Raw genomic sequence first — 16793 nt, 5'->3', positions numbered from 1 at the left:
CAGGTTTCCGCATGCTTTTTTGAGTAAATCACCAATGGAACACTTCAAAACTACTTCCTTTGTAAATACCTAGTGTGGAATGGAAGGCATTCAGATCATCATGAAGATCTTCGTAGCATTTTTTCCTCTTTTAAAACAGCATACATTGCATTGCATTTTTCTAGTTTCTGTACAATGTTTCAGATATATCCCCTGTGCTCTATCAATAAGGCTACATCCATCAGGACTTAACTGACATGCAGATGCAAACAAACTATAAAGAGGCGCTCAGTTTCTTTCATTTACTTCTGACTAACAGAGATTTCAAACCAAACCAAGCCACGATCTATTCAAGTGCAACCTCTGTTGAAGCAGGATATACTGAAGGAAACAGTTTCTGGGTTTTGAAATTTACCTAATGTATTAACGAAACTGATGTAGACTTGAATGACAGAATGAGAATACTTCCAATACCATGAAGCACAGATGAATGCCAAGGGTCGCCCACTAATTTGCTTCTCTGATGATGGAAAGACAGCGAGACTGCTCTGCTTGAACCCTTTCAACATTAATTATTATATATTCAGATTGTTAATGTGTCATTGAATCCAAACTGCTTAAGGAAACATACGCAATCTTTTTGTTGATGACCATTACAGCAGTTTACTCCAATTGCCTCTAAATGTATGTCATTAGCATAAGTTTGAGAAAATACATTAATTTCCGATTAATCTAGGCATGGAGCATGATTAAAATATGAAATATTTGAGTAACTAAGTGATTGTGATACCTAAAATAAATGAAAAATTATATGATGATGGAATTAACAGCAACTCATTAGTACAATTCTATTGAGAAATCGAAGTTTTTCATTTCCTTGATCATTTCTCATATTACCCAAGCATTTGATTCAAAAGTTTCTATTTTCAAACTATCAACATTTTCAATTAAAGTATGTGATACCATTTCACCGGAACAAGTTTTCCTACTCAATCAAAATAAATTCAAAGTGACTCTTTCACCTACAATGAAAGATGTATCGTACTGAGCTCTAATTTTCTCTTCAGGTGAGTCAAAACTCCAAAATCTGGAACCAATTTGTACGAGTTCAAAATTCATGGCCACTTTTTGACACATTTATGAAATGAATGCCTAATACTAAAATTTCACCATCACATTGACTGGGATAAAGGCTGCAATCGCCAAAAGGCATATGTACAAGGTCAGCAGTGCCAGCTAAATAAATCTAAACCAAACTAAACATCATTAATTCACTTAACAACATCAATCTATACTGACATACAATTGACCATCATCATCACGATTTGCAATGAGAACAGGTGGGGAAAAATAAAACTATGCATGCACAAAAAAATAAAAATAAAATGCCGCACAATTGGTTAAGAAATCACTAAAATATACAATCTAAATACATTCATCAAAAACTTAGCAAACCTACCAGTTTTCTGACATAGCAGCAATGGTAGCACAGTAGGTTGAACATTTTTTAACATCCACAGATCCATATGCAGACAACATCCATTTAACCTAAATAAGGCAGATAAAAGGTAATCCCATATTAAAGTTCCCATTGCAGCAATTCTACTTGATGCATTTAAAAATAAAAAAAATAATTAACCACCAGTAATTTTTCAACATAAAATCTTTCTTCACATAATTTCTACTTAACACAACATTAAATTAAATGAGAATGTATTTAACTACAGCTATCAATCATTCACCATACAACATTGGCAGACAGTACTAAATAATTACTGTACACACTTGCCTTTGTGATATTGATGGGATCCTTACGGGACTCAATGTGAAGTAGTGGAGGTCTGAAGTTATTGGGATCTTCACCATCAAGCCTCTGTTTAATATGAAAATAGGAAATAGACATAACAATAGTGGGAATACTCTCCAGGGAGATGGTATTATTGTGACTGTTTGATGTTGCATCATTATTAAATAAAAGACAAGGCATAAAGAAAATCATAAGTTATCACTATAAACTAGTAATAAGTACCCCAATGGGCATTTACACACAAACAGCTGAAGATTAAACAAGAACGAAACTCTTAATTCAGAAAACCAGGAATAAATAACTATAGAGAGGTACCTCTGAAAAATGAATACTTATTCCATTGATAGATATAAGAGAGAAGAAATGAAGACAAGGATTTGAATCTCTTTCAGCCCAAAAGTTACCGCCATTCTTTTGGGCCTACACTGGAGCTGATGATTATTCCATCGTTGGGATAGAATGATGGCTCTTGAGGTAGGGGATCACAGAGAAATGAAAACTACTTGGATACTAATAAGATTGGTAAGGATCTTTCAAACTTCAACTATGCTTCAGGAAATTTTCCTCACGAGAGAAAAAATTAATAACTTATGACACTAATGACTAAAAGTGCTAAAGAGCAATAGGAATTTTTGGATTAATTAAAAATTGGCCATTTCCCACATAATAAAATGCAATGTGACCGGTTTTAATGTAACAACATCATCGTCAGGACTCACCTGACGATGATGTAGTTACATTGAAACCGTTCGCATCAAATTTTATTTTGAAGAAAATTGCCAATTTATTTTTAATTAATCATGAGATTCCACCATATCATACCTGAAACCTCTCTTTTTAATGGAATTTTTGGAAGAAAAGTAGTATGGAATTAAATAGAATCAAAGTCATAAGACTTTGGCAGAAGACGATACTCGAACAAGGAAATATATGCATAACGTACAGAATCAAAAATTACTTAAATGCTTTCAAAGCCAAAATACCATGAACTTATAAATATTCAAAGAAATGGCACATGAAAAGTGTCTGGCTGTCTCATCACATTTTATATATTTTTCATTTACCATTAAAAAGAACTGACTCAATCACCCTGAGACGTTTTTAATAGTTGACTGCCTAAAAAAATTTAAAAAATATATATTTACTTTAATTTACAAATTATTGTGAAATATCTACTACCAGGGAGTCCTCCGGTTCTACATGATCCACAATCACAGCTGCAATTCCATTATATTCACACTGAGTTGACATCGAAAAATATTCCCTTGTAAATTTTACTCAACATACATACAAGGCCTGTACAAAAAATGATGAGACTTGTCTTTCGACGAGTGAACTGCTTGACAGATCACAATCAGTGAAATTTTCACAATCAAATGAAAATTTGATGTTGCAAAAAAATGCTTAAAAATAAAGTAGATGGGTATGAAGAATAGGTGAAGAATATGAAGTATGAAGATTAAGTGAAGAGAGTAGCCAATAAACGACAGTAACAAGAAGGAGAGGGGCATTGATAGAAAGATAGATGCATAAACATTTTTATTTGGGCGAAATTGAGACCATAAGGTCCCTTATTACATTTAATTCTTAGGACATATTCTGAAGCACAAGAGTTTACTACAGGTCACAGTTGAAGGAAACATGGAGGAGAAAAATTACTGAGGAAAGCCTAGGATAAACTAAGAGAAGTAGGTAATAGAAATTGTCACTGTTTAACAGTATTCGATGCGACTGAAGAAATTTCCAGGAAACAGGATATGTTCGGAGGAACGCTCTAAAAATATCCTCTGATTGATAACCTATGGTTACTTTTATTGGTAGTCTGCTGCTTAAGGTATATTTTGGATAGATAGACCTAACTGCCACATTTTTAGCTTTGTCTATCAAGACAGAACATAATAACCCAAACTAAATTATACTATTCTTTAAGTCCACCAACTTTCAACTTCTCTTTTTTCCATCCAACATGCCTCTTCTATTCGTACCCTGTCCTTGCTTGCCTAATACTCTCCCTTCCATCACAGTCTTCAGCCTTCTATTGCCAATCAAGATGCTCTGCATCCATCTTTCCTGCCTTCTTTAGATTCCCCCCAAAAATCCATTTTCTCATCCCACCATGCCTGACAATTCCTCATCTCTTTTCCTTTCTGCCCACATAACCTTCTCCATACCTACATTCCCAAAGCCTCCAATCTAAACTTACCATCTTCATTCAATGAACATGTTTCCATACAAAACCACGCACCATATTAGAGTTTGAACAAGTTTCATCAACTCCCTACTTATGACAGCTACTTCACATAATGTTATTCTTCTTTTTAAGTCCCTACTACTTTGACCATTTTGGTCCAAACCACTTCCAAGAGATATAAAGATATCAACATATTAATTTCAGAACTTATGGCATATGTTGAAAATGTGTTCCACTACAGTTTGACCTATGTTTACCCAAATTATAGCTGAGGAGAGTTTTCTCGTAATCAGAGGGTGGGAGAAATTACTAGTTACTCAGTTTTTAAAAACGTTGAATAGAAACATTAAGGAATGGATCAAAAGTAGAATACAATCAATTTTTTCATCATTCTCAAATTATTCTTTCTCACAGTATTTTGCTTCTTAATTTATTTTTCTAAATTAACTGACAAGTAATTAAATAAAAAATTAAAGCATTTTGAAAATAGCCCCTAAAATTTTACCTGAATCCAAATTTAATTGCATACTGTGTATAAATTTTGAAAAAGCGTTTGATAGAGTGAATTGGGAAAAACTAATGAGTATTCTGCAGAAAATAGGAATAGATTGGAGGGAAAGGAGGCTAATCCGCAACCTGTACATGTCTCAAGACTGCTCAGGTACAAGTGGGGAACGGGGAGTCCGGTTGGGCAGTGTTCGGAAGAGGTGTAAGGCAGGGTTGCCCATTATCACCGTTGCTGTTCAACCTGTATGATGAGGAAATGATTAAAGAGGCATGGGAAGACCTGGAGGTAGGAATGAAAGTGGGCGGGGAATTCGTAAAATCAGTTAGGTTTGCTGATGACCAAGCTTTAGTTTGTCAGTCAGCCAAGGGGCTGCAAGCATTGCTGAGTGAATTGGAAATTCAGTGCGACAGGTATGGGATGAGAATCAATATTAATAAAATAAAGGTTATGCGATTTTCTAGAAAGAAAAAGGCTAAGCTTAACATTAAAATAGGAGGGCAAAAACTAGAGCAGGTAGAACAGTTTACGTATCTCGGTAGTGTTTTGGACCAACACGGTCAAAGTAGAAAGGACGTAAGGAGAAGAATTGCGCTAGGCAAAGAGGCTTTCACAAGTAGGAGGGAGTTGATGACGGGGACGTTGAGTAAGGATGTTAAGAAAAAACTCGTAAAAACTTTGGTATGGAGCGTAGCTATGTACGGCGCAGAAACGTGGTCATTGAAACAGGAGGATAGACGTAGACTGGAGGCTTTTGAAATGTGGGTGTGGAGAAGAATGGAGAAGGTGAAATGGACAGAGAAGAAAACAAACGAGGAAGTACTTGGTATGGTGGGCAAAGAGAGGGGTTTGTTGGGAGAAATCCTATGGAGGCAGGAAAAGTGGCTGAAGGGGGTATTGACCGGCAGCGGGATGTTGAAGACTGTAATTGAGGGAAGAATGTCAGGCAAACGAGGAAAGGGAAGGAACAGGATAGGGATGTTGGACGGGATGAAGGGAGGAAGAAAGTACTCAGAGCTGAAGAGGGACCTGATGTAGAGTAGGATGTTGTGTTTTGCTAGGGGCCACAAATTATTTAATTAGTAATTATGTCCATCCAAAAACCTACCTTAACCGGTATATTACCTAATAATAATAATACTGTGTATAAAACATGCATACTCATGAATAGGTCAACCCTCTAGAAATTTTACTAAATTTTTGTCTTTTCCATATTTCAAGAATTTCATGTGGCAGTTGCAGTTGACTCGTTCCAAGCGGCAAACAATTACCTTGGTTTTCTTAAAAAGGGTCATAATTGGATATAAGTCATGGTTTAAGGCTATGACCCTGAAATAAAAGCCCAGTCTTCCTATTGGTCAGTGGACAAGATAACGGAGAATATGACTAGGCAGCTAATGGCCCTTATTAACAAGGACTTGGCTAATTATTTTGAAAAGTGGAAGAGATGCTGGGATAAGTGTGTGAGGTCACAAGGAAAGTACTTTGAAGGGTACTGAGGCCTCATTGTTCTAGGTAGGCTATTTTTCTCAAAATATTTCATAGCTGGATAGTTTCCCGACAAATCTTGTAGTCTTAACCCGCATGCGGTGATAATATCGGTGAGCAATCCTTAAACAGGGGACCAGATGACCCAAGCCTTGCCATGCTGGTTCACTGGTGAGTGTATTGGACTGACCACCCTTTACAGAGACATCAAGACTTTCTCCAGCCTCTTCTATTCTGAGTCTAACCTAATGGCCTGCCAATAGAAGCCATAGGATGGCAATAGCATTCCCAAGATAAAAAGATGCACTTTTAAAGTAAACTCTTAAAGAAATAATCTGAGACTGTCAAATTTTGCAGCAGCTGTTTACAATGCATAAAGTGTCTGCTAAACTGTTAGCATAAATCATAATATACCTTTACAAATGATATAATTATTAAACAAAGAATGCGAGTTTATGTTGCTCCTCACTAAAGCGAATGATTTAAAATTTTAATGTTGAGTGTAATAGATGCGACCATCTTCGGGTGAAAAATACAACTTTTTCTCAAAAATTGATTTCTTCAATCAAAAAAATGTCCAGAAAAGTATATCCAAATTAGTCCTAGCCTATTTTACTTTGTGTATTGTTACCCACCCCTAAATTGAATAAGAAAATTCATATTTTACAGAAAAGGAAGACATTAGTGTCTACTAATATTAGCTGGGACTTAAAGAACTGATTACAATTTTAAAATGAATGAGTCACTGCAGGTTAGAGATATTGGGATTCATGTAGGGATATGAAGGGATGTGAGGAATTGGTGTAAACTGAATGGAAAAAATACCATTATGATAGTATGATATAACATGGAGTGCTGCGGGTACTTTAGCTTTTGTCCAAATCCTACCATTAACAATGATTGCATACAATAACAGTAATTTTATTATTTCCTGAACCAATATTGGTATTTTCTTAGTTTGACATACATAACTACTGATAGAGAAAGCAAGATGTACGAATCATGGATATATTAACCCCAAGTTTATCAGCGTCTCAATTAGCAGATAGGGTAAAATGTCCAAACAATCCAAATCTAGACCAAAGGTTCAAAGTGTTCAAAATAAATTTTAAAATTAATGCCTCTTAATTATATCTCACCAAATAAGGGCTCCTGGCCTGCATTAAATTCACACAGTTTCTGTAATCCACAATTTCCCTGAGATACTCTCCAGCACCAACACCTTGTGAACATGACAAGCTGTGAAAAAATATTTAACCATGTGTAGAACAACTTTTATAAAAAAACTCGAACAGACAGGTATAATAATAATTTCAAAAAGGAATAATTTATAGTCATTAGCTCCAATCTTTTACCATAACTTTCCAAAGTATAATGAAGAAAGAATATGAACATTTTACTAGCATCAGAAAGGTTGAACAACTTTCATTAATAGCATATGTAAAGTAAGAATAGTTTTCTAGAAGAATACAGTTTAATGCCTTCCCAACATACTTTTAAACCACCAAATTTTAAGCAATAAAATTGGAAACATATTAGTCAACTACTATATGAACTAGCACAAATCATATTGATGTATTTCATAATATCTGCCATAAACATGATTACTAACACTCTTGTTCACACAGACAAGTTCTTTGTAGTTATATATCATTGACATAATAATACTCGCATTGCCTTGATAATGACTAGCTGATACGGGAATGGGAATACTTGAATTTCAAGGTTATGCAGTATCCTCCATTTCCTTTCAAATTTGAATGAGCTTTAAATGCAGAATATGCATGACAGAAATGCACAATGAAATCTAATACATATCATTTATATGGGCGGTGGAATCAGAATTGCTGCACCCAATGATCTCTGCACTCCCATGAGTTACAAACAACATGCAAAATCAAGATTAAAAATATAAGGTACCACAAATGAAGGACTTCATGAACTTGATAAAAATATTACTTGTGCTCTGAGTAAAAAATTCTCTTGAATACACTCTTTTCTAAATAAAAAATACTAATAATGGATTACAAATTGATAAGCTAGTGACTTAAATCACTTTTTTCCTAATCTATAAATTTAATACATCAGGGTGAATTTTGTACAAGCCGCAACTCAAAGAAAGATAAACAGATCATCGCTGCTGTAAATTATAAAGGCCATTGAGTAGGGATACCCAACCTTGTAGAAATTTGATAAATAGTCACTGAGGGGCAGGAATCTCCTGTATTAAATCATCACAACAGACGATGCACTTGCTAATGGAACTTGGATGAGTCAAAAAATGCATATTAAGTTTACAGATCGCAAAATATTAACTTAAGCAAAATATTAACTTAAGCTGGAGCTCTCTTCCTTATACCACACACATTTGCAAACATTGGTAATACCAAAGCCATTTGCTCTGCAAAAGATACAGCGATGCTCGGATATGCTGGCCTTTGTAATGAACATCAAAACATATGCTCAGCGGTTCCGTTTATTTGCAGTCCTCCATTTCATTGTTCTAACCGTTTGCGGTATTTAAATATTTCAATTATTTTCAGTTTTTTACTATATTTATTGTTGGTCTTATTTTCAGTTAATTATTTAATTTTATAATTTTTATCGATTTACTGCTTGTATTTTCTCCAATTTCCCTCACCCATCCTTTGCCCATTTATAAGAGTACGGCTGGGGTGAACTCTTCCCATTATATGCTCAGCGTTTTAAGGAATTGACGTTGGCCTATTCCAGCAGCCAGCATCTGCCCATGGTTAGCTTTAAGTTGCTATAAGTTAGGTCCATTCATTTCAAGAGCTGAAAATACTCATGTACATCTCTAAATTGTTTATCCTGTGTTTTCTTGGCTAGATGAATATTGCAACTGCTGACTATTTAAATGTTCTTGAATTGTGATTGAAAATAATTGATTTAATTGTCAACTAAATCCTACATGATTTTGAATTGCCACTGAATTAAATGCTTCAACACCATTTGTTTTATCATGAGAGCAGAAAAGAATAAAATTAACCAACTCATTTTGAGCAATAAGTTAACTCGTATTATCACTCTATGTTGAAGAGTCTTTGCAAAGTTTATTTAACTTTGTTACTATTGCGATCATAATATATGATAACGGGAACTAATATTTGAATATAACCATCATTATAATCCAATCTGCAAACACAGGCTGTTACTTATCTTACTTCATTGCAATTAAAAAATTGCAAGTGAAATCAAACGATTTATACCTTTCCATCAAGTGTAATCCACTGTTATGGTTTCCCTATCATCATTGGCTCCTGTCCACATACCAAATGCCAATGCAATGGTATGACACCTTGTCCTTTCAAAGCAACTTTCTATGTTTCAAGTTGTATTCTTAAGTTAGATCACTTCTTCAATTTATCTCTTCTGAATTTCAAAAATTCTCTAAGCATTCTGAGGAGTCTAATTAACAGGAAACAGTATGTTTTCAACAGTTTTTATTTTACATTTTAAAATTAAAATATTTCACAAAAAATAAAAAGGGGTCTTCAAGGCAGCACTAGTCAAGATTGATCAATAAGGTACAATAGAAATTATAAATATCAATGGCCTAACTTTCAGTATTTTGGATAAAGAGATTGAGGATTATAGTGTAAGACATCAAACCATATTTGATTCCTGCATAGAGTCAGTATTTTAAAATAAAATTCATATCAAGATTTACCATGTATCAGTTAAAAAGTGCACAAAATGGTGGAAGAACAACCTGATGAAATTATTATCACCCGAGCCATAATAAACCAACATGTGTACATCATTAGTAAAGTATTCGTGCAGCCATTGCTTTTAAAATGTCACTTTCAATGCTTTAAATTTGAATGATACTTAATCCATCTGAGCTTGACCACATCATAAGAAAATTGATTTTTTCGTTGAAAATTGAAATGAGTAGTTAAATATAAGCATGAAAGGATGCATTAATTATCTCTCAATGTATCATTTGTAAAATTGTAATTAGTTCATATCAAGATATCTTTTTTACAAACACATAAACAAGATATACAATACCCATACGAGACAAAAAATCCAAAGTTTTACCTAAGTTTTCAAAATTCCAACTATGCACTACAATGTAAACCAATTCGTAGCTTACATTCTCAAGGTTTAGTAATAAAATGTTATTTACAGCTTAATTGCAATTCAGCTCAATAAATTATTCTTATCTAATTCAATGTCCCCAAGATATAAATTGCGTAATATATTTTTTTTACTTAAAGGCCAATAAGAATAAAGCTGGATGATTTCTCAAATATTTATAGATGTAACACCCGTTTGCAATGAAAATATTATGAGATTTAGGTAACTTGTATCAGCCCTATTCTTTTTTCGAATCTAACTTATTTCATCCCGATCTTTTGTTCTCATTTCATAGATGCTTTGTGTTAGTTTGACCTATCTTATAAAATTATAACACTTAAAAATGTGGCCAAAAAATAAGAAAGTAATTGAGCTCTGAGACGAGATATGAGGATAAAGCCTGAAAGTATCCGGTTTACTCATCCTTTACAAAATCATGGGCATATTTGAGATGAAAATTAAATATTAGCAGAACTACTAAAACATAATAGTACCAAAAGAAAGATAGTCAACTGGCAGGATTTTTACATCAGAATTTGTTTATAAACTGGGTATGGTTAACTTAAGAGTGAATGATTAAATAGGTGCTAAAATAAAAGAGTTGATTTGGACACTTCATGGACCAAATTTAATGGGCTGTGAAGAAAAAGACTAATTTTGTATATTATTTTCGAATATACTTTGAATTTATACTTCGGCTGAGAAATAGATGTAATGGTGATTGCAATATAAAAATTGAGTAACATTTAAAGCATCGCTGGAATGGTTGCTTTAAAGATTCAATAATGTCACAATCTTATTAATTTTAGACCCTATTCAGAAGTCACATCCAGTGGATGACTATCATAAATTATGTACATTATGGTTTAAAAAATTCCAACACATAGAAGGGCATTTTCAAAAGTTGATGCATGCTACTTAATTATTACTTCAATGTTTTGAAATATGATGAGATAGTAAAAAAACAAGCCTTAATAAGAATTAGGTTATTCTTTAAATACAGAGCATCAGGTATACATGTGATGGGTAATCATTTACTAATTTTATAACAATATAAAAAATAAAAAAATCAACAATTAAGTTATTTTTAATATACTGAGCTCCAGGTTAACATTTGAAGTATAATTCACTGTACTAGCCTAAATATGTTTCCTTCTATTTATAATATATCAGCATGATATAAAAGTGACAAAAGTCGATTTTCAAGCATTTATAAGGAAGTCAAGACAAAATTTTTACGGTAAGTTTCATGTTTCTATGATATGCAACCTGATAAATAATATCTTTGGCTCATGAAGCAATGTTATGAATTATGTGCTATTTTTTTCTGTTTGCTTCGCCTACACCTGTATAATTCATGAGAATGAAATTAGAAAGTATACAAGAGCAGTAAAATGCGAGAGAAAATGGTGATAATTTATTGGAGAAATAAGATGATCAGATAAAAATACCAAAACTCATTGAACGGTCCTCTTTATGTTGCACAACATGGATAGTGATGTCTACCAGTGATCGGTTTGGTCCTCAAACAAGCTGTTGATAAATTAACAATAGAAAAATTTATAGGTAATAAGCATTTCATTTACTTGTTAAATTGTCCAAATAATTCATCACATTAGTCTGTGGTTTCAGGTTTTCTATTTATGGCATCAATGCTGTATGAATACAAGACATGCACAGTAACACATGACTTGTATGCTGCATGAAAAAGAAAATATTCATAATAAAATCTCACTTTTTTCCCAAAAGTGGGAGGGGATGGCTTTCACCAAATTGGCGCAACATTTAGACAAATATCACTTTCACAATCCAATTTAAATTTGATGATTAGTAAACAACCTTATGAATTAGATAAATATAAGCCAAAGGGAATATACATTTAGCTCATACGTCCTGTTCTTTTTTAACAGACAAGATATGCTAATGAAAAATAGTTCCACCTCTTAACCTGAACCTAAATCCTTATCACTTTGAAATACACCATTAGATTGCAAGTAATGTGCATGAGCACATTAACACACAGGAAGGTTTCATCATACTTTCCACTCCACTTCATTCAGTGAAAACGTTCTCTGGCTTAAGGAGAGAGTGTACAAACGCCAGACTCTAAAGAGACAACAAAAATTTACCCCCGGAGAGCAACCATCACTTTCACTAAAACTTTGGAACTGTTAACTTAACAACAACACATTAACTGAATAGCTTGCTTTCAAGATTAATCATTAGAAATACTTATACACATATACCAATACCTTTTTCCAATTATTGCCTTTAAATGTCCCAAGCGAATGAAACAGAAACCCGTGCAATAAGAATCCCATCCAGCATCATGAAACCTTTTGTCTCCACCTGAAAAATAATAAAACGAAATGTGGTAAACCAAAAGGAGTACTGGATATATGCATATGAAGGCTCCCAATCTCATTATTGCTTCAATGTGCCAACAGATTCTAACCAAATGCAAAAACTGACGGTGAAATTTTGCTATAAGGCATGCACTTGGTGGCAGAATTATGCTTGAAACTTACTTGTAGGATCAGCACCTCCACATTTTTCGATGGGAATAGCATTTTTTGTTATTTCTAGCCCTTTGGATGAATGGAAAAATGAATATATCGAAGACAAAGAATTGATTTCCCAGAGTTCTGGAAGGAAACCAGCATACAAAAAATTAGATGCATTATTAAAAGACAAGTGAAATTTTATAGCCTACACTGAACATCTCACACATATACACACTCAAAGATTAGGATGGATATACACGGTGCGGTGCTTAAATCAGGAAAAAATTCAATTTGAATTTCCCGCCATATTGTAGCTCCACTGAAGGTCGCGATTGGCGGTCTTGAAAGCTATAGGCATCTAGTAAACAATCATAACCTCAAAATAGCAGAGATGTTAAGTACAAGTGCAGAGCACAATCGAAGAGCCGCTATTATCGAAACTGTTTGCGCTGGTCGTCATATTTTGAAATATTTCGATTCTTCTGGTACCCCAGATCAACTGTTTATGATATTGTGGCCAAGTATAATGCTTCGGAGAAGTCGGGGGAAGGTTTTGCCAACCAGGGGAGGAAATCTCATGCAAGGAAACATGTGCTTGTCTGGATTAAATTGCCGCACCCTGCATATATCCATACATACATACAGGTGTATATAAACATGTATACGTGATCATTGGAATGAAATTCATTAAATAATTATGAGCATTTACAACAGAATGGAGATTCCCTAACAAATCTTTAACAAGAATAATAACATATTTTTAAATATTTCCCAAAAATTATAAAAGCAGCACGTTTTTGGGCAAGAATGGCACATCATTATTTTTCCAGAATGAAACCCGCACTAACAACAACCTAGTAAAATTTCTAGTCTATTATTTTTCATGCATAATCAAATGAATGCAAAACATGCTCCATGAGAATTCATTAGTTAGCCAATTTGAAGCAATATTTATACACTCACTTAACCAACAAACTAAATGCACATGAGCTTTAAAACCCATGACAATTGTATGTATTGACCCAGGAATTGTTAAATTAAAAAGCATAGGAACTTGGTTTGAAGTGAATATCAAGCAAAGGGAAGGTATCACATGCACATGCAATAATGGCAATGTTGTTCAATCTATTATATCAATGATTAATTCGGGTAAAAATCATTCAGGATATTTATCATAAATATTAATTTTATTGCATTTCACTGGATTCCATTTATTTCCAATGATAGCACTGTGATCTGGCAATGAAAAGAATGTTTAGTAGAGTGTATATATTACATATAATTGAAAAAATAAAAAATAAACAATTGGAATTGTTTCCCCAATTATCTATTACTAAATGATCACCAAGTACCTAATGAGTAATCAAAATATTCAACTTCACTTCAAGCAATCATTTGGCACAATTAGTTTAATTTAAAAAACCTACCTCGACCAATTGCCTTATTCTGCTTGCCTTTTAAAAATTTGAGTCCTGGAGAAACAACAAAAAAGAATGTTCTTTGAACCTGTGTACACTGGGTTACATGAATAAAACTGTAAATTGCAAACAAAGTTAAAAACCTCAAATGTTACCATTACTATCACCAACAAATGGACAAAACAAAATATATAATACACCATTTTAAATCTTTAATTTGTGACAATTAGCTATTTAAAGCCCTTTACCTGCCAATGTAACATTTTCGGATAAAAAATGTTTTCAATACTTTTAAAACCTTTATAATGGCTCACATGTGACCCTTGCCATAAAATATTTCAATGCCTTAAAAGCCTTGACCACCGACTGACTACTTTTTTGTCACCTTGAGGCTGCATTAATCTGTATTACAACCGGAACAAAATTTGAACAAAGAAAAAAAATGTCACCCTTTCCCCAAGCAAAAACGCTACATACACTTTGTTTAATTACTAAAATTTATGGAATAACATTTTCACGGCAAATATTCGATGAACTTGCATTTATCTGATGTCACTTGGCCTCAAAAACTGGTATAACAAAATAGCACAATGCTTCTTCTTCAGCACAATGAAGAATGGTATGTTTTCAATGCTTTTATACAGATATTAGTATTCCTAGATAGAAAGTTGAAAACTATAATTAAGTGGTGCCTAATTTATATAAATATATGCAATATAAATAAGTACAAAAGCAAATTTATGAAGGCAAATGGAGTTGAGGGATATTTGTAACAAACTGCATTTGAAGCAACATTGTGGCTGCTTGCAGCTACAACTCTTTCTCTTTAGCCTTGAATTGGCAGTGTTAGCCACTAATCCTAGACAAACAAAACATTTTAAAGTACATACTTTTGCCTTTATAGACTAAACTAGTGGCCACCTCTGAAAATCTTGATAAGCACAAATATCATGAGAAAAATTTAACTCCTCAACAAGTTAACATGTCTTTTCGATATACAATATAATTTACTTTATCAACCTTGCATTTGGCCCAAAACAAGAAAAATTGTTTGTTTCTGAAAATTAACCAATGTTCCTGAAGTGACAGAAGCAGTTCATGCAATTTCACACAAAAAATAAAATGACTAAAATAAGAAGCGGAACATTCACCGCCAACAAAACAAAAAAGACTACAGATCTAATGATGCATTTTCTAAATAAAATTAGCCTTGAGATAGCATGTGAGGCATTTTACCAATTAGATACTGACTGTAGTGGAATAAATCATGAGCTATTAGTGCCAATAATAATTACATCTACACAAAACAGCAATCTGAAGGTCTTTTCACAACCTTGTAGGAATGGTATGACATTCTTAAAACAGGAAGAAGCCCGAGCAGGTGTCATACTTTTGAAAATGCCACCTGCATATCAAATGGAAGGCAGAACAAAACTTGCTTTGCATTACAGCAAGGGCACTATGATTTCTAATGAGCAATTTTCTCCAACAAGCTTATTGAAGAGCCTGCTGCAGTCCAAGAGGCATCTTTCTGGGAGGTTCTTAAAATGCTGTTTAGGGAATCCCATTCCTTTTCACGTGTTTTGCACTAATCAGAGATGTAGCTAACAAATCATAAATAGTAGTCGAACTAATTATGGGCATTAAACAATCGTGATTATCATCATAAAGGTTCACAAAATGCAAAAGTCTTAAAAAAATGTACTGTACTTTCCTGCAATTCAGAAGTTTACCGTGCCATTCTGAAACACCTTGCATAGTAAGTTCAGTTTGGTGAGACACCAAAAACAAAATAGTTGGATACATAATCTTAAGTGGTGCACTTTAAACATTAAAAAAATGTTGGATTCCTAATAGAGGAAATAAGTAATGAATTTTTAACTGCCATATAGAAATATTGAATGGGATGATTATAAAATATATAAAAAAATAAAAATGAGAATAAGAAATGGGAACTTACCTCGGAAATTTTGTGCTTTCACTTCAAAACTAATAAACTTGGTGTCATAAATATCTGGGAATATCCTATGAACCACTTTTTTGAAATCTTTGTACTTTTCTGTGGGAAAAGAAAAAAGTTAAATCATCACTCTTGCAGAAACAGTGCTGTTAATGGCATATCTTGTAATTGTTACAGTATTATGCAAATGTTACAAATGAAACGAATTAGTCTAAAGTCATATACCTACTCATTTTTATTATTTGTTGAAATTATAAAAATATGCATGTTTAATATGTAGACTTAACTGTTTTAAAATATACATATGTACTAATATGGGCTTTCAAACACAATTACAGCAATTTTGTTGGCCTTTAGGTGAGGTTTCATTATTATTGATTCCATTATTCTTTTAATTTTTCAATCTCCCACTTCAAAAAATTTTCATCTCAACTATTTTTGACTTATTTTCTCTTGATAGATTGTTATCTTTCCTTGTTCCATGTCAATATGTTTTACTTTTTCATTTTGGGCTTCACAATCCCTGGATTCATCACTGTGATTTCAATAAGAAAGTATCCAGGATGTTTCAGCAATTCAGCTACCCGCTAACCCAAAGATGACTGATAAGTCCTGCCTTAGCCATTATTACCATGAAAACGTGTACATTGGGTGAAAGTAAAGAAGTCCTTGGAAAATAAGAAAAAAATCAAAACCTTACTGAATTCACTTCGACAAATATTTGAAGGAAGATTTGGAAAATTCAAAATGTCGATTGAGATGCATGAGTTACAATTTGGGACTCAGTGTAATCCATCAAGTCTGAGAGGTAGCAAAATATTCTCACTTAACCCTAGA

At 33.4% G+C, this 16793-nt stretch overlaps 1 protein-coding gene across 1 annotated transcript in view; it reads right to left on the bottom strand.

The window, feature by feature from the left end:
- Nucleotides 1–16793, bottom strand: part of LOC139685470 (pre-piRNA 3'-exonuclease trimmer-like) — a 32516-nt gene that overhangs the window by 9120 nt on the left and 6603 nt on the right. The window contains exons 5-11 of the mRNA XM_071582487.1: nt 15957–16055; nt 14006–14050; nt 12603–12719; nt 12327–12423; nt 7110–7209; nt 1769–1852; nt 1439–1527 (exon numbers count right to left, since the gene is read on the bottom strand). Coding sequence (XP_071438588.1) covers nt 1439–1527; nt 1769–1852; nt 7110–7209; nt 12327–12423; nt 12603–12719; nt 14006–14050; nt 15957–16055 — 631 coding nt within the window. The remainder of the gene's footprint in view (nt 1–1438; nt 1528–1768; nt 1853–7109; nt 7210–12326; nt 12424–12602; nt 12720–14005; nt 14051–15956; nt 16056–16793) is intronic.

This window comes from Hetaerina americana, unplaced genomic scaffold (genome assembly GCF_022747635.1).
Source record: "Hetaerina americana unplaced genomic scaffold, ioHetAmer1.1.p SCAF_115, whole genome shotgun sequence".
Lineage (NCBI taxonomy): Eukaryota > Metazoa > Arthropoda > Insecta > Odonata > Calopterygidae > Hetaerina > Hetaerina americana.
The sequence above is the reverse complement of the archived record's forward strand: the minus strand, read 5'-3'. Positions and strand labels throughout refer to the sequence as shown.